The 23,184-nt window shown below is 41.8% G+C and overlaps 1 protein-coding gene across 3 annotated transcripts; it reads left to right on the top strand.

Moving 5' to 3' along the window:
- The first annotated feature begins 85 nt into the window (after positions 1–85).
- Positions 86–22,655, top strand: LOC110503992 (vacuole membrane protein 1). Of its 3 annotated transcripts, none has more exons than XM_021582707.2 (12): positions 86–221; positions 756–909; positions 1,572–1,704; positions 1,847–1,937; positions 2,942–3,052; positions 12,705–12,872; positions 13,208–13,339; positions 17,137–17,217; positions 18,579–18,695; positions 19,267–19,328; positions 21,584–21,686; positions 21,823–22,655. In XM_021582707.2, the coding sequence occupies exons 2-12, from the start codon at positions 834–836 to the stop codon at positions 21,973–21,975; spliced, it is 1,227 nt and encodes a 408-aa protein (XP_021438382.1). In that variant the 5' UTR covers positions 86–221; positions 756–833; the 3' UTR covers positions 21,976–22,655. The 3 variants fall into 3 exon arrangements, with proteins under 3 accessions (XP_021438382.1, XP_021438383.1, XP_036818057.1); XM_021582708.2 differs by having other exon boundaries at positions 87–221; positions 826–909; XM_036962162.1 differs by lacking the exons at positions 86–221; positions 1,572–1,704 and having other exon boundaries at positions 272–909.
- The last annotated feature ends 529 nt before the right edge of the window (positions 22,656–23,184 follow it).

The following is a 23,184-nucleotide window of genomic DNA, read 5'->3' as shown; positions in this document are numbered from 1 at the left end:
TGTGTAATGGAACTTAGTCATGATCAAAGGCTAGATGCAACTCAACGTTCAAGGGCACAACATTTTTTTTTAAAGTAACAGTAATGCAATTATCACGTATGAATATGCAGAAACCAATTCAATATTGATGAATATATAATAATGTAAAGAGGACTTTTACTTGGAAGGAAATGTATTGCCCGGAAGTGATTGCCACGGCTTCAGGAAGAAGACGCTCTGGGGTATGAGCTTGTTTCATTCAATTTGTGTGACCTAACAAATTCATATTTGTTATTAGTATGTAACATTTTCGACTGTGAAACGTTTTGACATTATAGTATTTTACTTCTCAAGACAACAACCGAAGTAGCTTGATCCAAACATATTTCAATGGTTGTAGCCTATATTTCCTAGTGTCGCTACTACCAAGCTAACGTCACCTTGTTAACTTGCTACGTGAACATGCAATAGGTTACTGTAGTTTATAATTCATAGTTATAAACATTGAACAATTGTAGTAAACCAGTTATGTTTTTATTAACTCACGCCCGCTAGCTAGCTATTACACACTTTACTTGCTAGCTAGTTAACGAGAACCCAAGGTGGTTTACACAGCCGGTCAATGAAATCCAATGGAGTCGTGAATAAAGGTTACTTGCCATCAGCTGTTTTGTTAGCATGCATGCCGGTTAGTTAACTAACGTTAGCGCGTGGGAGATGTTGCCACTAATTGTCAGTCAGTGACAAGTAATAACTAACTAATGCTCTTCCTACAGTTGATATAGGCCAAAACCCAATACAACATATTTGCTGGTCATGTGTTTGTGTTTTCTGGTCGATTCAAAGTGAATGAGATGGCGACGAATGAGGCAAGCTGTGAACAACCACAGAAGCGAGGAACCAAAGACAAACCGAATGGATATTTTGCAGGTTGGTTGTGAAACTTCTCCAAGTGAACCAGCATTAGCCTGTGTTTATGGAAAATAGATTAACAATTTTACCAAGGAAGGAGAAGGGTTGTGTTGCTAAAGGTATGCAGCAATGCACAAATTGTTATCTTGGTAATTCTTCTTACAACGTATTGCCAGTGTAACGGATGTGAAACGGCTAGCTTAGTTAGCGGTGTGCGCTAAATAGCGTTTCAATCAGTGACGTCACTTGCTCTGAGACCTTGAAGTAGTTGTTCCCCTTGCTCTGCAAGGGCCGCGGCTTTTGTGGAGCGATGGGTAACGACGCTTCGTGGGTGACTGTTGTTGATGTGTGCAGAAGGTCCCTTGTTCGCGCCCGGGTATGGGCGAGGGGACGGTCTAAAATTATACTGTTACACCAGAATGGTTCCCAAACAGTTGTGTACTTATTAATTCCATAGTTTAGAAAAAACTAAATAATTATACATGATTCAAAGGTCTAGACTAGTGAACTCCACCATTTGCTAGTGTTATGTTCCCACTTAGGCCTAGACAAAGTGACATGACTTTATCAAAGGCTAGCCTATGTCCATCAAATTAAGGGGATATTGTTATGGCTTTTTTTGATACTAGGCTACTTTTATAGATTAATCTGACCTCACGTGTGTGCTCCTGTATCTACAGACTCTGTGGTCAGTGAGAGGAGGCAGAAAGATAGGGAAGAGCGTCTCGCTCTGGTGCTGTGGAGGCGGCCTATCATCACACTACACTACTTCCTCCTGGAAACCTTCATCACACTAAAGGAGTGGACATTAAAGTAAACCACCACTACTTGACAGTAAAACTAGAAACCAACTGATTAGTTGAAAGCTGTCTCAGTTCTGTTGTTTAAAGTAACACTCTACCAGTCTAGCCATTTGGTAGATGTATCAAACTGTTCCACTTCTTCCCCTCTGCAGGTTATGGCGACGAAGGGGGACAGCGTTCTTGTTCCTGGTGTTGTGTTCACTCTTCTCCCTTGCCTACTCCACTGAGGGAGCACACCAGAAGGTAAGGAAGGAGATAAACAAACTCATCTCCTCTGTAATTTATTTATTTGGGATGGTTAAAGATAAGTAACTGTTTATTCAGATGCTCTGCATTCCTGGAGGAAAGGTCACCTGAGAAGATGTGTTGTGCGATATTTTTTTACTTGATGCTCAGGCCAGTACTTTGGATGTTTCTTAGCCAATGTGTTACTATTGTGTAAATTGTTCACATTTCCTAATTTTCCATTACTATCCTTGGCATAGTTGAAGTCGGAAGTTTACATAATTAGGTTGGAGTCATCAAAACCCGTTTTTCATCCACTCCACGTACTTTGGTGAGAAAAAGTGCAAATCGATCCCAGAAGAACAAAGGACCTTGTGAAGATGTGGGAGGAAACAGGTACAAAAGTATCTATATCCACAGTAAAACGAGTCCGAAAGGCCGCTCAGCAAGGAAGAAGCCACTGCTCCAAAACCGCCATAAAATAGCCAGACTACGGTTTGCAACTGCACATGGGGACAAAGATTGTACTTTTTGGAGAATTGTCCTCTGGTCTAATGAAACAAAAATAGAACTGTTTGGTCATAATGACCATCGTTATGTTTAGAGGAAAAAGGGTGAGGCTTGCAAGCCGAAGAACACCATCCCAACTGTGAAGCACGGGGGTGGCAGCATCATGTTGTAGGGGTGCATTGCTGCATGAGGGACTGGTGCACTTCACAAAATAGATGGCTTCATGAGGAAGGAAAATTATGTGGATATATTGAAGCAACATCACAAGACATCAGTCAGGAAGTTAAAGCTTGGTCGCAAATGGGTCTTCCAAATGGATATGGAATTGTGAAAAACCGAGTTTAAATGTATTTGGCTAAGGTGTATGTAAACTTCCGACTTCAACTGTAGGTCTCCAATGTTTTCTCCTAAGGATAAATGTCTTGTGAAGTCGTGTGTTATTGCTCTTTGTCCATGCAAAAGCCTAAAGCTCTCTCTACTCTCTCCCCCCTCCTGTCTGTTCTCATCTGCAGTATGTGCAGTACCTGGAGAAGAGGTTCCTGTGGTGTGCCTACTGGGTAGGTTTGGGCATCTTGTCCTCAGTAGGCCTTGGGACTGGCCTGCATACCTTCCTACTATACCTGGTAAGTAAGAGAACCACCCTTCCCTTGCCTGTCAGCAGTGACATCAAAAATGTAAGCTAACTTATCTCACTCAGACATTGGAAAAGCCTGCTGTATCTTGGTAAATCAAATATAAGTTTATTTGTCACGTGCGCTGAATACAGCAGGTTTAGACCTTACAGTGAAATGCTTACTTACAGGCTCTAACCAATAGTGCAAAAAGGGTATTAGGTGAACAATGGGTAGGTAAAGAAATAAAACAACCGTAAAAAGACGGGTTACATACAGACACCGGTTAGTCAGGCTGATTGAGGTAGTATGTAGATATGGTTAAAGTGACTATGCATATATGATGATCAGAGTAGCAGTAAAAGAGGGGTTGGTGGGTGGGACACAATGCAGATAGCCCGGTTGGCCAATGTGCGGGAGCACTGGTTGGTCGGCCCAATTGAGGACGTATGTACATGAATGTATAGTTAAAGTGACTATGCATATATGATAAACGGAGAGTAGCAGCAGCAGTGTAAAAAAAGGGGTTGGGGGGCACACAATGCAAATAGTCCGGGTAGGCATTTGATTACATGTTCAGGAGTCTTATGGCTTGGGGGTAAAAACTGCTGAGACGGCTTTTTGTCCTACACTTGGCACTCTGGTACTGCTTGCCATGCAGTAGTAGAGAGAACAGTCTATGGCTGGGGTCTTTGGCAATTTTTAGGGCCTTCCTCTGACACCGCCTGGTATAGAGGTCCTGGATGGCAGGCAGCTTAGCCCCAGTGATGTACTGGGCCGTACGCACTACCCTCTGTAGTGCCTTGCGTTCAGAGGCTGAGCAATTGCCGTACCAGGCAGTAATGCAACCAGGATGCTCTCGATGTTGTAGCTGTAGACCCTTTTGAGGATCTCAGGACCCATGCCAAATCTTTTTAGTTTCCTGAGGGGCCATAGGCTTTGTCGTGCCTTCTTCACGACTGTCTTGGTGTGTTAGGACCATTCTAGTTTGTTGTTGATGTGGACACCAAGGAACTTGAAAGCTCTCAACCTGCTCCACTACAGCCCCGTCGATGAGAATGGAGGCGTGCTCGGTCCTCTTTTTCCTGTAGTCCACAATAGTATTTACTTTTTTTTCTGAGAACGCTGGTACAGTATGTGACTCTGGATGTTTTTGTGAGCCTGTTAGCTCTGCTTGTTGTTCCATAACTAGCACGATAGACCAACAAAAAAATTGTAGTTGCGGTGAATTGGTTTACAGGCTTGTGCTTGTCCTCTGACCTAGAGGGACACATTTTGTGCACAGGCTATTTCCATCATTTGATTCATCACTGCCAGAAAATTAATACATATCCACAGTTTGTCCAGTGGGTGGCCTCATACATCCTATCTCATTCTTTCAGTGTGTTCAGTTCTCCATAGATCTGGTCCAAATAGAACTGCCATTCACCTCTGGGGCCCAGTTTTTCTATTTGGACTATGTCCAGATAACTTTTGATAAACCGGGCACGAAAGTCTGGGTAGCCATTTGATTAGCTGTTCGGGAGTCTTATGGTTTGGGGGTGGAAGCTATTTAGCTCTTGGACCTAGACTTGGCTCTACGGTGCTGTTTGGTAGCAGGGAGAACCATCTGACTGGGGTGTCTGGAGTCTTTCACAATTTTTAGGGCCTTCCTCTGACACTGCATGGTATAGAGGTCCTGGATGTCAGATGGCTTGGCTCCGATGATGTGCTGGGCTATTTTATTTTTGAATCACTCTGACATTGCTGCAAATGCAATCGAAAATCAAACACTTCATGAGAGCCCTGGCATTCAGTTTGAGGGGAATATGATCACCTGTTGGGCAGCGAGAACCAGCTCCTCATAGCTGGGTGATGCATGGAATTAAATGTGTTCCTGTTAGCCCATGTTGTGCAACATTTCTATAGGCTATGCAATTGTTTTCTCACACAGTGTTTTAATGGTCTCCATTTAAAAAGAGGATCCAATCAGCTTTCTCTAGACTAGGCTGACTTTATTTCTCAACTATCCTAATATTAAGCACATTGCTTCGCTTTACAACCGGAGTAGCCTACATGGCTGATATGAAAATGAAACGCCTGAAAGTGTCCTCCATTCACTATTCAAGTGCATATGGATGACATGTTTTTATTTTTCTGCGTCTGTTCCGACAGGTGCTTGATAATGACCCATTCTCAATCAACTAATTTCAGACATTGTCTAGTATACATGTAGACCAGATTAAATTGACAGTGTAATGGGTGAGAATATTGATGCCCGGCGTGTGGAGTCTAAGGCAAATCATAGTCCCATGCATCATGTATCCTAGTCCATAGGCCTATATGTTTTGATAAGGTTTGTATCACAACTAGTGGCCAAATGTCTAAGCATAGCCTTTAGCCTACAGAGTTGTGAAACGTACTTATCATTGCACAATCGAGTTTGAAAACAGAGTTTTGACTGGCCAATATTTAAGAGGATCCCAGCTTTCCCGTGCTACTATATTTATTGCTCAACTCTTAAAATGTAATCGCATAACTGGTGTAGCTTACCTGGCATATTATAAACGGAACTGAGGGAAGCGCTTCCTCCGTTCGCTATTCAAGTGCAGGCTGCTTTGTTTTTTGGGGGGGGGGGCTATTCAAAAGAATATATACATTTCACACATGCACAGAGTGTACAAAACATTACAAACACCTGCTCTTTCCATGAGACTGCCCAGGTGAAAGCTATGATCCCTTATTGATGTCACTTGTTAAATCCACCTCAATCAGTGTAGATGAAGGGTAGGAAGGATTTTTAAGCCTTGAGACAATTGAGACTTTAAAAAAAATATATATATATTTTACTAGGCAAGTCAGTTAAGAACATTGCATGGAACATGACAGTGAGTTCAGTTTACTTGTGGTCTGTGCAGTCACCAGACCTCAGCCCAATAGAACATCTTTGGGATGAGATGGAACGCGCTGTTCATAGCATGGCCATCCAATCAGCAGCATGTGCGTGATGCCATAATGTCAGCATGGACTAACATCCCTGTAGAACGTTTACGACACCCTGTAGAATGCCCCAAAGAGTTCAAGCTGTTCTGGAGGCAAAGGTGTGTCGGACCTGGTAATAGATTGCTGCACCGACTAAACTGGCTCTTCTCCATCTTGCGTTACAAAAACTTCACTTGTCTGTTCAGTAGCAGGGCAAGACTGTGAAGATGGAGTGATTGTATTTATTTTTATTTTACCTGTAATTTAACTTGGCAAGCCAGTTAAGAACAGATGTTATTTTCAATAACGGCCTAGGAACAGTGGGTTAACTGCCTTGTTCAGGGGCAGAAGGATAGATTTTACCTTGTCTGCTCGGGGATTCGATCTTGCAACCTTTCATTTACTAGTCCAACGCTCTAACCACCAGACTACCTACCGTAATGAATGTGCCACGATGTAAACGGGGCCTTTATAATGTATTAAATCAAAACATGGAGCCTAAGGTTTGTAACACAGCTACAGTTGCATGGATAACTCTACATTAAGCATATAGGAGGACCTATTTCAAATGATCACTTTTTTGACCACAGAATAGCCACATGTCCACACTCCCTCGGAATTCGTTTGGGGAAAATATCCTTTCTATTTTATTCAGCTGTGTTCCATTGTATTCTTCTTACTTCAAAATAATTCCGCAAATATTATCTGCTAAATGAACTAGTTAAGCCCACAAATCAGGGACAAACATAAGGATGACTCAGAATATGCTCTTCTGTTCTTCTGAATGGGCTACATGTCACAATGTTTCTTTAGACCTGCCTAAAATTAACAATGGATTTATTGTGATGGTGTTAGCTATATTAAATGGATTTATTGTGATGGTGTTGGCTATATTAAATGGATTTATTGTGATGGTGTTGGCTATATTAAATGGATTTATTGTGATGGTGTTAGCTATATTAAATGGATATATTGTGATGGTGTTGGCTATATTAAATGGATTTATTGTGATGGTGTTGGCTATATTAAATGGATTTATTGTGATGGTGTTGGCTATATTAAATGGATTTATTGTGATGGTGTTGGCTATATTAAATGGATTTACTAGACATTTTTTAAATGTTATGTTCCAAAGGTCTGCATAAGTGGCTTGTCTATGTGTGGATGCCCAGAGATGTTAATTAACACTCAATTACCTTGAGACCGGCAGTTGTTTGCATGACAATTACCGGCTGACAATTTCATGACCGCCACAGCCCTAGTTTCTGATGAGTGAAAGTGAACAGTGTGACTGTGGTTGAGTCACGCTCCTTCCTCACTGTGGTTTGTTTGACATCCATCTTGCTGTGATGAAATGAAGCATTAAACTGATTAAGACAAGTGATTCTACCGAGGTCCCCACTTTTTCAGTGACATGGCCATTGTTCACTAGATCTTATGATGTACCCTTGAGTCAACAGCTCCACAATTACAAATGGGAATTTGAAAGGTTTTTACTAAACTTTTGAAATAGCTGCTTTGAAAATACAATTTACTTTTGTAGCCTTTCCAATTATATGCCTAACTACCCATTTTCCTCACTACACACACTACCCAAACCCACTAGTAGAGACGGGCCTGTGAACCACAGCCTATGGTAGTGTTGGTGGTGTTGACCTCACACACATCTATGGAAGATGACATGTGGGAAAGGGAATGAGGTCATACAACATCTCTCCACTCGATGTGAGGGAGGCTATTTCCATCAGCTTTCAGTCATATTCTCCAAAATGAGAATGTAGCTGTTTTAATGCAACTTACAAACACTCAAATTATCCTATATGAGTTAGATGCAGTGTCATGATTTCTAGAGCAGTAGGCCTACTTTGTATTGTACAAATGTGGATATTACCAGTATGTTATTTGAATCAAGGCATCACTAAAATATCAACCACTTGTGTGTATATGTGCTCTCTGCTAAAATAGGCTATGTGCACACTTTACCATACACAAATAATTCAGAGGTGAGGTCAACATATTGAAAAGTCCCTAGTTGAAGGGTGCCAGAAACATCTGCCCTCTGAAGAGCTGCTATGGATTTACCTCAGACCTAAAGAATTAGATATTTTGCTGGGCATTACAAGCATAATTGTATGATAATTGTATAATTGTATTCATGAGTCTGGTCATGCTAGATTCAGATGGAAATTTTGGGACTGTGTTTTCTTATTTTGCTAAACAAAGGAAATCAAACAAGGCAATAGCCACTGTGTTTAATTTGCTATGTTTCAATTATTATTTCAAAATAATGGAAAGGTGTTGTCTTATCATTGAGTCACCATCATGGTGAAACAAGAATAGATTTGTAACGGAAGGAAAGGCAGGGATTGAGACCTTGTGAACACGTATTGTGAAAAGAAGAATCCTCAGCACGTTTGCTCGTTCTCTCAGAGCTATGGGGATCAGCACTGACTAATTGTCTTCTATCTCCTGTCACTGTGGTATCTCAACAGGAGGCATAATAGACCTCCTGTACTGTGGTTTCAGGTGCCCTTCCGTGCTTCTACCCCTGCATTGCTTGCTGTTTGGGGTTTTAGGCTGGGTTTCTGTACAGCACTTTGGGATATCAGCTGATGTACGAAGGGCTATATAAATACATTTGATTTGATTTGCCCTGACTGCCCTCACTGTTAATGAAGCCAGGTGGTTAAGCCTGGGCTCTGATTAATGGAGCTGCATGCCGGGCTTTCGTGTGTGTGTGTGTGTGTGTGTGTGTGTGTGTGTGTGTGAGAGAGAGCTGGGCAATATGGACAAATCCATATTGTGATTAGTTTTTGTGATAATGATAAATGACAATTATTTTTGGGGGTGGTGCTAGACCTGGGCGACATGTACCAAAAGTCATATTGCAATAAATGTTAGGATTTTATTTTATGGACAGTTACTTTACATTAGCACCACGGCTCTAGCATTTTTTCCCAGTGCCAGATAAGACAACTGAGGTAGCCTATGATTTTTTAAAAAGGAAGCTATTTCATTGCGCACATCCAGCAAATGCATGATTTTATATTTTGATGTGCAACCTGTCAAAATAGGATCTGGAATTATCAGATGTATTTTTGGCTCTTCATAGTACTTGCCAACATCTTTGTGTGTATTGGCCTATAATCTATAGCCTATTTATCACCTGAGGAAATGGGGCCTCAAAGCACTTCGCTAGATTGCGAACTCTAAATATATTATAGCTAGAGTTACGTTCCCCAGTTTCTGTGTTGTGGGTTTGTGTGTATTTCAAGAAATGGCTTGGTTCTAGTTAGGTAAGTTGGTGCTAGTTAGGTAAGGTAGGAGAGGGGGCTCTAACTTTTTTGTTGTTGCTTTGGTTCCGTCCAGCCCCTTTTCCCCAAATTACTGTGTGAAGGAAATAAATTCCCTGTAAATGGTAATATATTCTGCCTCTGTCACCCTTAACCGCACCTGCAGTCACATACCTCTTTCACTCCACGGGGAGTTGGGTGTTGCAGGGTGTTGCGTTCCCTCCAAGAGGTGTGCGTAACACTATATAGCCATGTAGACTGATTAGCTTACATTTTCTGATAAATTAATCAATGTCCTACAAAAACTTTCCAGCGCTAGGCCTAGGCTACTTGATGTAGGCAAATGGAGTGCTCTGCTCCGCGGGCACATTAAAACTATACTAACTACAGCCTACTCCGGTTGTAATGTGGTGCCGTGAACTCAATATTAAGAGGCGAGAAATAAGTTGACATATGTAAAGAATGTTGTGACTCTCCTTTCAATAACTATACTGAACAAAAATATAAACGCAACATGCAACAATTTCAAATGTTACGGAGTTGGTTCACATTAGGAAATCAGTCAATTGAAAATAATTTAGGCCCTAATCTATGGATTTCACATGACTGGGAGTACAGATATGCAGCTGTTCGTTAGATACCTTTTTAAAAACAAAAAGGTAGGGGAGTGGATCAGAAAACCAGTCAATATTTAGTTTACCACCATTTGCCTTATGCAGCACGACATCTCCGTCAGAGTGGATCAGACTGATTGTGGAACGTTAACCCACTCTTCAATGGCTGTGTGAAGTTGCTGGATATTGGCGGGAACTGGAACGCGCTGTTGATCCAGAGCATCCCATGCGTGCTCAATCGGTGACATGTCTGTAGTATGCAGGCCATGGAAGAACTGGGAATTGTGTACAGATCCTTGCGACACGCTGTGCATTATCATGCTGAAACATGAGGTGATGGTGGCAGATGAATGGCACGACAATAGGCCTCAGGATCTCATCATTGTATCTCTGTGCATTCAAATTGCCATCAATAAAATACAATTGTATTCATTGTGTGTCACTTATGCCTGCTTGTACCATAACCCCACCACCACGGGGCACTCTGTTCACAACATTGACAACAGCAAACTGCTTGCCCACACAGCACCATACACATGGTCTGCGGTTGTAAGTTCAGTTGGACGTACTGCTAAATTCTCTAAAACTACGGTTGGAGGCAGCTTAGAGAAATTACCATTAAATTACCATATCTGGCAACAGCTCTGGTTGACAATCCTGCAGTCAGCATGCCAGTTGCACGCTCCCTCAACATGATGAATGATCATGCTGTTTTAATCAGCTTCTTGATATGCCATACCTGTGAGGTGTGTGGATTATTTTGGCCAAGGAGAAATGCTCACTAATAGGGATGTAAACAAATTTGTGCCCAAAATATTTTTATTTTTTGTGCGTAAGTAACATTTTGGGGATCTTTTTATTTCAGCTCATGAGACATGGGACCAACACTTCACTTTTTGCGCTAATATTTTTGTTCAGTGTAGAACCACAGTTGCATTGAACTCCGCAATATTTTGAGCAACGGTCATGCATTGCGTTTGGAAAGTATTCAGACCCTTTCCCTTTTTCCACATTTTATGTTACAGCCTTATTCTAAAATGAATTCAATAAAAACATTTCCTCATCAATCTACACACACTACCCCATAATGACAAAGTGAAAACAGGTTATTTTAAAATTGGCAACGTTTTATGAATAAAATAAACTATGTAAATGTGATAAGCATTTAGACCCTTAGCTATGAGACTCGAAGTTGAGCGCCAGTGCATCCCGTTTCCATTGATCATCCTTGATGTTTTTATATCTTGATTGGAGTCCACTGTGGTAAATTCAATTGATTGGACATGATTTCGGAAGGTCTGTCTATATAAGGTCCCACATTAGACCGTGCATGTCAGAGCAAGAACCAAGCCATGAGGTCGAAAGAATTGTCCCTAGAGCTCCGAGACAGGATTGTCAAGGCACAGATCCAAAAAATGTCTGCAGCATTGAAGGTCCCCAAGAACAGAGTGGCCTCCATCATTCTTAAATGGAGGAAGTTTGGAACCACCAAGACTCTAACTAAAGCTGGATGCCCAGATAACCTAAGAAATCAGGGGAGTAGAGTCTTGGTCAGGGAGGTAACCAAAAACCCGAATGTCCCTCTGACAGAGCTCAAGAGTTCTTCTGTGGAGATGGAAGGACAACCATCTCTGCAGCACTCCACCAAATCAGGCCTTTATGGTAGTGGCCAGACGGAAGCCACTCAGTAAATGCCACATGACAGCCTGCTTGAAGTTCTGCTAAAAGGCACTTAAAGTACTCAGACCATGAGAAACGAGCTTCTCTGGTCTGATGAAACCAAGATTGAACTCTTTGGCCTGAATGCCAAGCGTCACGTCTGGAGGAAACCTGGCACCATCCCTACAGTGAGCATGGTGGTGGCAGCATGCTGTGATGTTTTTCAGTGGCAGGGACTGGGAGACTATTCAGGATCAAGGGAAAGATGAACAGAGCAAAGTACAGAGATCCTAGATGGAAAAACTGCTCCAGAGAGCTCAGGACCTCAGACTGGGATCAAGGTTCACCTTCCAACAGGACAATGACCCTAAGCACACAGCAAAGACAACGCAGGAGTGGCTTGGGGACAAGTCTCGAATGTCCTTGAGTGGCCCAGCCAGAGCCCGGACTTGAACCCGATCGAACATCTCTGGAGAGACCTGAAAATAGCTGTGCAGTAACCTGACAGAACTTGAGAGGATCTGCAGAGAAGAATGGGAGAAACTCCCCAAATTAAAGGTATGCCAAGCTTGTCACGTCATACCCAAGAAAACTTGAGGCTGTAATCGCTGCCAAATGTGCTTCAACAAAGTACTGAGTAAAGGGTTTGAATACTTATGTAAATGTGATATTTTTTATTTTTACATTATCAACAAAACAAAACAAAAACTTGTTGCTTTGTCATGAGGTATTGTGTGTAGATTGAGGGGGTAAAAACAATTCAATCAATTTCAGATTAAGGCTGTAACGTAACAATGTGGATATTGTCAAGTGGTCTGAATACTTTCCGAATGCACTGTTTTTTTCTTGTGCTTCTCAGAATACATCGCTCCCTCCTCCGTGCGCACAGTGGGGAGAGGGAGTGAGTCGGCAGCCGGCAGGGACCAACAATGCGTAGGCTATTACTGTTCTAAAACTATTATTTGGTCAATCTATATGAAGGTTGTGTAGCAAAATCACAGAATTACCAATGTAAGCAAAATGCTTCGGTAAGAAGGCGATGTCTGTCATTTTTGGTTTATCATCCCAGCTCTAGTGTGTCGCAACTGTCCATATTCAGTTGAATTAAGGAATGCCCATCCATCCTCTGGCTCTCAGGGTCCACACATAGCATCAGTCACCCTGGCTGCGTACGAGTGTGGTTCTACAGACTTCCCCGAGCCCCCGTACCCAGACCAGATCATCTGCCCAGAGGCAGGAGGAATGGAGGGCAGCATCTCACTCTGGTCCATCATCTCAAAGGTCCGGCTGGAGGCCTGTATGTGGGTGAGGAAACGTCTTTATTCAACTAAAGTCTAGGTTCATCGTTCTAGTGAACTCTGTGGGGCGGTTTCCTGGGCACAGATTAAGCCTTGTCCTGGACAACAAAAAACACACCCTTAATGGATAATGTCCATTAAAAAGAGTTTTATTTTGAAATTGTCCAGGACTTAATCTGTTCCTTGGGAAACCTGTCCTTTTGTGTTTAGAACAATAAGGGCATCTTTAGTGCTCAACATTGGTTCACATCACGTCTCCTCAACTATGACATCCACCATAGAGCTATGCCTGACTCTGGTGTGAATCAGTGCTAAGCTAACCCAGTGTGTGACTGTCTCCAGGGTGCAGGCACAGCCATTGGGGAGTTGCCGCCCTACTTCATGGCTCGAGCGGCCAGGCTATCTGGAGCAGACCCAGATGACGAAGACTATGAGGAGTTTGAGGAGATGCTGGGGCAGGCAGAGACTGCTCAGGTGAGTGGGGGACTGTTTTCCCCTCTGAGTGTAGTAGCCTGCCCCTTGAATGCCCCATTCCATCTAAATCTGTGGAGTCCTAAATACTCTCATTCAGTCTTTGATTTTTGGGTTTGACTCTACTTAACTGTCATCACTATCTACTGACTTCTCTATCTGGCCTGTGATTGGCCTCCAGTTATCACATGACTTCTCTGAAAGCCCCTCCCACCATTTCCAGTAAGGTCATTGCTAGTGGAGTGAGTCACGGTGAAACAAGCTCGCCTGTAATCATCCCAGAGGCATTTCTTTTCATGATCCTTTCATTTGAGGGACAGGCAATGTAAACAGGCTACTGACAACATGACTGCCCCTTTGGGGGAGGGGGGTGTACACAGTGCATTCGGAAAGTATTCAGACCCCTTGACCTTTTCCACATTGTCACGTTACAGCCTTATTCTAACATTGATGAGGGGGAAAAAATGATTGTTTCTATCTACACAATGACAAAGCAGAAATAGTTTTTTAGAGATGTTTGCAAATATTTTGTGTCTTTACTTTATTAATCTGATGACTGTCATTTAATCAAATGTTTAATTGTTGCTAGATTTAAATTAAAAATAGTCTTATTTTTTTAATCATGTAACAAATGAACTCATTAGGATTTGGGGCATCATGGAACAAGTTGTTTAGCATTACCATCTCCCGAATTAAACTGTAAAGGTCTTTAACTATAACATCGATACACAGTCATCTTATTAATCATTACCTCTTATCAAATATTCATTCTAAACGATCGTGACCTTGGATCTGCAAAAAAAAACAGCTTTACGCATTATTCAGTACTACACATTGGTTGAATCATTTTATTTATTATCTAACTATATAATAGCACAGAATACACAAACTTATGAGACAAAGCTCCCTAGTGGGCTGAAAGATATGATGGCTTGTTACAACATAATGGAGAGGGTGGGGGGGAGAAAAAGGCACACTTATCGTCGATTTCAGATTTCCTAAAAAAGTTAAATTATTTGGTCCATCCAGTTTTTAATAACATCACAAAATGGAAAGCAATATTACATTCATTTTCCATAGTTTCCCACTGACCATTTCCCACATCATTATGTTAGAAATAGCGTTCCGTTGTTCACTTTCTGGATGTTAGGCGGGCAAAAGTTTCTGAACAGACATTCCTTTGGTTGATACTAAAGAGCAAGAGAGCCCACTCGGACTTCATTTAGCTGTCACCCCCTTGCGGGTGCGAGAGGGTTTGGTTATTGTCAGCCATTGTCAAGCTGCTCTGACCCATTGTGATCCTCACAGGACAGTCATTACAAATAATAAAAAACACATCATATTTACATAGTGGGGCAAAAAAGTATTTAGTCAGCCACCAATTGTGCAAGTTCTCCCACTTAAAAATATGAGAGAGGCCTGTAATGTTCATCATAGGTACACTTCAACTATGACAGACAAAATCAGAAAAAAAATCCAGAAAATCCCGTAGGATTTTTAATGAATTTATTTGCAAATTATGGTGGAAAATAAGTATTTGGTCACCTACAAACAAGCAAGATTTCTGGCTCTCAAAGACCTGTAACTTCTTCTTTAAGAGGCTCCTCTGTCCTCCACTCATTACCTGTATTAATTGAACTTGTTATCAGTATAAAAGACACCTGTCTACAACCTCAAACAGTCACACTCCAAACTCCACTATGGCCAAGACCAAAGAGATGTCAAAGGACACCAGAAACAAAATTGTAGACCTGCACCAGGCTGGGAAGACTGAATCTGCAATAGGTAAGCAGCTTGGTTTGGAGAAATCAACTGTGGGAGCAATTATTAGGAAATGGAAGACATACAAGACCACTGATATTCTCCCTCGATCTGGGGCTCCACGCAAGATCTTACCCCGTGGGGTCAAAATGATCACAAGAACGGTGAGCAAAAATCCCAGAACCACACGGGGGGACCTAGTGAATGACCTGCAGAGAACTGGGACCAAAGTAACAAAGCCTACCATCAGTAACATACTACGCCGCCAGGGACTCAAATCCTGCAGTGCCAGACGTGTCCCTCTGCTTAAGCCAGTACATGTCCAGGCCCGTCTGAAGTTTGCTAGAGAGCATTTGGATGATCCAGAAGAAGATTGGGAGAATGTCATATGGTCAGATGAAACCTGGGCCAAAAGGACATTCAGAGACTTGGCCCGAAGCCACTCCTGCGTTGTCTTGGCTGTGTGCTTAGGGTCATTGTCCTGTTGGAAGGTAACCTTCGCCCCAGTCTGAGGTCCTGAGCACTCTGGAGCAGGGATCTCTGTACTTTTCTCCGTTCATCTTTCCCTCGATCCTGACTGGTCTCCCAGTCCCTGCCTCTGAAAAACATACCCACAGCATGATGCTGCCACCACCATGCTTCACCATAGGGATGGTGCCAGGTTTCACCAGACGTGACACTTGGCATTCAGCCAACAGAGTTCAGTCTTGGTTTCATCAAACTAGAGAATCTTGTTTCTCATGGTCTGAGAGTCTTTTAGGTGCCTTTTTGGCACACACCAAGCGGGCTGTCATGTGCCTTTTACTGAGGAGCGGCTTCCATCTGGCCACTCTACCATAAAGGCCTGATTTGGTGGAGTGCTGCAGAGATGGTTGTCCTTCTGGAAGGTTCTCCCATCTGCACAGAGGAACTCTAGGGCTCTGTCAATGACAATCAGGTTCTTGGTCACCTCCCTGACCAAGGCCTTTCTCCCCTGATTGCTCAGATCTAGGAAGAGTCTTGGTGGTTCCAAACCTCTTCCATTTAAGAATGATGGAGGCCTCTGTGTTCTTGGGAACCTTCAATGCTGTAGAATTGTTTTGGATCTGGGCCTTGACAATCATGTCTCTGAGCGCTACGGACAATTCCTCTCCCCTCATGGCATGGTTTTTGCTCTGACATGCACTGTCAACTGTGAGACCGTATATAGACAGTTGTGTGCCTCTCCAAATCATGTCCAACAAATTGAATTTACCACAGGCGGACTCCAATCAAGTTGTTAGAAACATCTCAAGGATGATCAATGGAAACAGGATGCACCTGAGCTCAATTTCGAGTCATGGCAAAGGGTCTGAATTATTATGTAAATAAGGTATTTCTGTAGAGACCTGAAAATAGCTGTGCAGCAATGCTCCCCATCCAACCTGACAGAGCTTGAGAGGATCTGCAGAGAAGAATGGAAGAAACTCTCCAAATAAAGGTGTGCCAAGCTTGTAGAGTCATACCCAAGAAGAGTTGAGGATGTTATCGTTGTCAAAGGTGCTTCAACAAATACTGAGTGAAGGGTCTGAATAGTTATGTAAAAAAAAAATATTTTTTATATATATACATTTGCAAATCTAAACCTGTTTTTGCTTTGTCATTATGGGGTATTGTGTGTAAATTGAAGGGATTAAAACAATTTACAAAATTTTAGAATAAGGCTGTAACATAACAAAATGTTTATTTTTTTCACCCTCAACATGAAACCACAATATTTCACCCCCCCTTTGTAGTGTGTATCAATCAGATCAAATGAGTTCAATAGCTCTCTGCCAACAACTCTTGCCTTGGATTTTTACCAGAGCTGCTCAAATAGATCAAAGGAAAAGATAATAGCCCGTCTGATAGCATTTGATATACCACATGAATTCTTTATCAAGTAACTCCTTTTTCAGAATTACATTAGACTTTTGCTTTTTATTTTGGTTATACTGTATCATTATTGATATTATTGTAGAAGTTGTTTAATGTGTGAAGCATACATTTATATTTGATTGTAAACTGAATTATGTTTTCAGGATTTTGTTACTCGAGCAAAACTGGGAGTTCAGAACATGGTGCAGAAAGTGGGATTCTTTGGGATTCTAGCCTGTGCCTCGGTAAATCCAAAACTACATCGCAGGCAACCTTTTGACTTGACTTGCACTCTTATCTTATACTGTTTTAAAGTTTAGGCCTTTATTATTAAAGCGCATCACTGAATATTGTACACTCATGGCCGAAAGTATGTGGACACCCCTTCCAATTAGTGGATTCAGCTATTTCAGCCACACCGTTGCTAACAGGTGTACATCACACAACCATGCACTCTCCATAGACGAACATTGGCAGTATAATGGCCCGTACTGAAGAGCTGTGACTTTAAACGTGGCACCGTCATTTGATGCCACTTTTCCAACAAGTCAGTTCATCAAATTTCTACCATGCTAGAGCTACCCCAATCAACTGTAAGTGCTGGTATTGTGAAGTGGAAACGTCAGGAGCAACAACAACTCAGACGTGAAGTGGTAGGCCACAGAACGGGACTGCTGAAGTGCGTAGCTCGTAATAATTGCCTGTCCTTGGTTGCAACACTGACTACTGTATTCCAAACTGCCTCTGGAAGCAACGTCTGCAGCAATAACTGTTCATCGGGAGATTCATGAATTTGGTTTCCATGGCTGAACACAAGCCTAAGATCACTATGCGCAATGCCAAGCATCGGCTTGAGTGGTGTAAAGCTCGCTGCCTATGGATTCTGGAGCAGTGAAAACGCTTTCTGGAGTGATGAATCACGCTTCACCATCTGGCAGTTCCGACGGACGAATCTGGGTTTGGCGGATGCCAGGGGAACGCTACTTGCCCCAATGCATAGTGCCAACTGTCAAGTTTGGTGGAGGAATAATGGTCTCTGGCTGTTTTTCATGGTTCAGGCTAGGCACCTTATTCCCAGTGAAGGGAAATCTTAACGTTACACCATACAATGACATTCTAGACGATTCTGTGCTTCCAACAAGTGGCAACAGTTTGGGGAAGGCCCTTTCCTGTTTCAGCATGAGAATGCCACCATGCACAAAGCAAGTTCCATTCAGAAAAGGTTTGTCGAGATCGGTGTGGATCTCAACCCATCAAACACTTTTGGGATGAATTGGAACACTGACTGTGAGCCAGGTCTAATCGCCCAACATCAGTGCCCGACCTCACTAATGCTCTTGTGTGAATGGAAGCAAATCCCTGCAGAAATGTTCTAACATCTAGCGGGAAGCCGTCCCAGAAGAGTGGAGGCAGTTATAGCAGCAAAGGGGGGACCAACTCCATATTAATGCCCATGATTTTGGAATGAGTTGTTTGACGAGCAGGGGTCCACATACTTTTGGCCATGTAGTGTATGTTTGTTACAATGAAGTTATGACAATGAAGGTAGAATTCGAATGCACTCTATTACAGAATATATTTTGACATGTTAAGACTTGTCTTTCAGATCCCTAATCCTCTGTTTGACCTTGCTGGTATAACATGTGGCCACTTCCTGGTACCATTTTGGACCTTCTTTGGAGCGACTCTTATTGGGAAAGCCATCATCAAGATGCACATACAAGTAAATATTCTAGTTGTACTTAACAATTACACATGGACATTGTCTGAATATTTTCTGTTGGCTGTAATTCTGTGTTTTTGAAGTACTTTTAGTGCTGCTATTGAAGACCATTCCAGATGAAATGAGTATGGAGAGCACTTTAATGAGAACCATTGCTTTTTGTAAACCAGATCAAACTCTTAGTTTTCGGCTGTATTGTTGAGTCTGCCACGGTGACTAATCTACTCCCAGACTGTGAGAGACTGACTGCGTCTCTGTGAGTTGTGGTGGTGAGAGCTGAGCAGTCTAACCAGACCAATCCATCTGTGGTACCAGCCAGTGATCTCACCAGTTCTGACAAAGCCCTCCAGGGTTGAGGAGGACCAGGGTCCGGGGGATGCTTTGTTTTTTTTCTCCTCAGACATCAAGGGTCTTTTACTGTCCAGACTTGGCTGGGACGGCATGTGTCACCGTGTTCAAAGCAGACATAGGATATATCCCCCACCTCGGTGCAGATGATGACTCAGGTTTTCACTGTGTCTGTCTGAGACTGATCACTAATCACCCAGTTGATTAATTTGTCTCCCCACAGAAACTGTTTGTTATCATAACGTTCAGCAAGCACATAGTGGAACAGATGGTGTCTCTGATCGGGTGAGTATGTGTCTTTGTTAATGTATGCGTATAGATGAAGAGAGGTGCTTTGCCCGGTTAGCATCCTTCCTCTATGCTTTAATGGGGACAGGGCTCCACACTTTTTGTTTGTCCTTTTGTTACGTAATAATACCATCACAATATCAAACAATTACTCGGATCAGAATTGGATCAGAGGCCAAAATTGGAATAATATTCTAATCTGTTTTTAATCTACATTTTTAAAAAAGCCTACATGTCAAAGTGTATGTGATATGCATGTTGGGATGAGTTGGCACACAGAGAGAAGGAAAAGCAGCCAACAAGTGCTCAGCATATGTGGGAACTACTTCAAGACGGTTGGAAAAGCATTCCAGGTGTAGCTGGTTTAGAGAATGCTAAGAGTTTGCAAAGCTGTCATCAAGGCAAATGGTGGCTACTTTGAAGAATCTCAAATATAAAATATATTTTGATTTGTTTAACACTTTGGGTTACTACATGATTCCATGTGTTATTTCATAGTTGATGTCTTCACTATTATTCGACAATGTAGAAAATTTAAAAAAACATCTATCTATATATATATATATATATATATATATATATATATATATATATATATATATATATATATATATATATATATATATATATATATATATATATATATATATATATATATATATATATAGAAAAACCCTGGAGTGAGTAGGTGTCCAAACATTTGACTGATACTGTATTTGTGCAGCGGTTGTATGAATTTAGGATTATACGTTTGAAACCAGTTTTGCTGATGGTTTGATCATTCTCATTCTGAACAAATGGCATCAAAAGCATAACCTCAAAGTCAGATGTGTGTTTTGCCCCCTCCATTAAGGGTATTTCCCTTACACAGAAACTAATCCCCCACATAGGTGGTCAGCCAGCCTTGTGGGGTCTTCTCAGATGGAATGTCTTCTGTTCTGTTCTGACTCACAGCAGTTTAGCTTTGACTGCACCAGAATCTTCTCGACAGCAGCAGGGAAACAAAATAACTGCAGGGTTTATTTAAGAACAATAAATGACTTCCATATTACACATCTAACAACTTCCTTGGCTTTTACTTCTCACCATTTTTTTTTATCATTAACAAATCTAATTTAAAATCGTACTCGCAACTAATGATTTTAACTGGGCTAGTCGAACAAATTCTTATTTACAATGACGGCCTACCCCGGCCAAACCCTCCGCTAACCCGGACGATGCTGGGCCAATTGTGAGCTGCCCTATCAGTTTATAGTGCCGTCTTATTCACAGTTAAAATTAGTTGCATGAGAAAGAACCCTTGCTTGCTACCATTGCAATTGACTGGTCTGACTCGCTATGAGGTTACACTGGTGCTTGAATGCTGAATTGGGACTTTTTGTAATTGCAGCAGTTTGTGTCAGTCAGTTAGCCTGGGAATGGGCTTGCCATATCCCTTTCTTAAGATCAGCAATTACAGTTAACTGTAACTTTTCTACTCCTGATAGTAAATAGTCTTGAAACGGTTTAGTCAAGTTTTAAATGTGGAAGTTTATATTAACACCTGAATTAAAACTAAACTCTCTATCCATATTTATATTCTATTTAAATATGGTTGTGATACATTGATTAGACTATACCAATTATTGTTGGTATAGTGCAGTCAACTACAAATGATTGTGGATTTATTAAGGTACAAGTTATAGTACCTCATGGTCTGAGGGTTCTCTTCCAATCAAATTGTCTGCATTCTCTAACTATAATCTTAAGAGCACCTATGAACTGGGTGACCCACAGTGATCTAATCCTCTGCGCTATCTCCCATATATGGACAGTCATATTGATGAACACGCCTAGTTTGTTCTGTTTCCACCCATAAGGCTGTGATGACAGCATATTGAGTCACTTCCTGGTTATTGGTCTCAGACTGGTTTCCTATAGGAACCTCCGGGATAAATAAGAACGATGGGGAGGACTGCCTCACTTCATTCTGCTGCGTGCTCCCAGCAACTACACTTGCAGTGTGAACTCCCAGCTAGAGGCCTAACTAGAAATGCATAGGAAATTGAACTCTCAACATCCTGAGCAATGGACTGTTCTCTTTAAACCCTGGTCCTATAGCCCAAGGGTTCCCTCTCCACAGCCTAATTATTTTACCATGTGAAGGGATACTGCTGGTATGGTAAGTATAATCATGTCTTTGTCTTTGCCTCTCTCTTCCCCTCCTCGCATCTCCCCTGCCTGTGGATGTCCTTGCCCTGCCACTGTGTCAGGTCTCTGCCGAGGGTAGGTCCCTCCATACAGAAGCCCTTCAGTGAGTACCTGGAGGCGCAGAGGAGTAAACTCCACCACCACACCGGACAAGGCACCCCGGCGGTAAGAGCACTACTACCATCATCCATCCTTTCTATGTTGAGACAAAGCATGTGATTTTATTGATTGGCAAGATTATACAAATTTTAATGTGTTAGTGTCCATAGAGTAATATTTCTCTGTATACATGTCTCTGCAGAGTGAGAACTGGCTGTCGTGGGTCTTTGAGAAGGTGGTTCTGGTCATGGTCTGTTACTTTATCTTCTCTATCATCAACTCCATGGCTCAGAGCTACGCCAAGCGACGACAACGGAGTCAGCAGCAGCGATACTCTGAGGAGAAAACCAAGTGACGAGACTCTTGAGTCCCTCAGCTCTGATCACAAACTAACCTCGCCCTCTTCCATTCTTAAGAGGCTGAACTGACACTTCTGTGTTTGCTTACGGATGTATGTGCTGTTTGTTTGTCCCTCTTATGGTTTTGTAGTTTCCCCTCCATTTGTGTAACTTGTGTGATTTTAATAATATAATGATAGGATATGAGCAGTGAAGCAGCAGTTGGATGTCAACTTTTTGCTGGCAGCTATACCAGCTGCGATGCCTTATGCAAGGTGGAGGGTCCTACTTCCATTGAACACAGTTCTTGATCACGACTTGATTTGTACATTTTTCACTGTATGGATGGACTCTATGCTGATATGATGCTAAGGATGTTTTCAGGGTTACATTTTTCTTGCGTTTTTGTCCTGTTGATCAGAAATAGGCCATCTGTCATTCGCGTTTCTTGGATTTGTTTGAAATTCAAGTTTGCAATTGGAAATAGCAATATCAAGTCGTCTCAACATGTTATTGATAGTTTGCACATCCTGGAAATATTTTTTGGGCGGTATGTATGCACATGCATTTAGAATGATCTGGACAAACTAACTTGAACCAAAACAGAACTTACATTACACTCGGCTAACTTGGTGTTATTTTTATTCTGTACATTTACTGAGTCTCTGATCAGAATGTATAAAATGCCTAAATCATTTTTCTTGTTTCCATGTCTGAGTTTTTCCATCTATTTTACTCTTTGTAGGTGTAAATATGAAAACAATTGCTCCCATTCTTGTAAGCTTGCCCCATGTTATTGTATAAAGCATCTTCTACTGTTGAGTTAATGATGCTTAGGCAATCAGAACACCAGGACAGGAAAAAATGCTTGAATCTCTGAGAACTAACATCCAAAAGGTAAGTGTCAAGATTCTCCAATAGCAATCCGGATGCTTTTTTAAATTTGTAAAAATGTATTAAAAAAAATCTTATAGAAAATATGCAGTTGGTATGTTGTAATTAGAAACTATATATATCTATCTATCTCTCTCTCTCATGGCTTAATGTTTTAAAGAAAGCAATGCTTATTGTCCTGTGGCAATGAGTTTCCTGAAGCTGGTTTGTACAGACTTGGTCCTGGTTGTTGCAGGTGTTGTACTCCATCTCCCATCCTGTCAGATAGCTTATCAGACTGGTGTTGACTGTTTGAATCGCATGGCGACAACGGTCTGTAAGCTGTCTGAAGT

The sequence above is a fragment of the Oncorhynchus mykiss genome, chromosome 24, assembly GCF_013265735.2.
Source record: "Oncorhynchus mykiss isolate Arlee chromosome 24, USDA_OmykA_1.1, whole genome shotgun sequence".
NCBI lineage: Eukaryota > Metazoa > Chordata > Actinopteri > Salmoniformes > Salmonidae > Oncorhynchus > Oncorhynchus mykiss.
Note: the sequence above shows the minus strand (reverse complement) of the source record. Positions and strands in the feature narration are given on the sequence as shown.

Coding starts and splice junctions, on each gene's coding strand:
- LOC110503992 (XM_021582707.2), top strand. CDS start 834: ATGGCGACGAATGAGGCAAGCTGTGAACAACCACAGAAGCGAGGAACC. Junction 18,696..19,266: donor TCATCAAGATGCACATACAA/GTAAATATTCTA, acceptor GTCTCCCCACAG/AAACTGTTTGTTATCATAAC. Junction 19,329..21,583: donor CAGATGGTGTCTCTGATCGG/GTGAGTATGTGT, acceptor CCACTGTGTCAG/GTCTCTGCCGAGGGTAGGTC.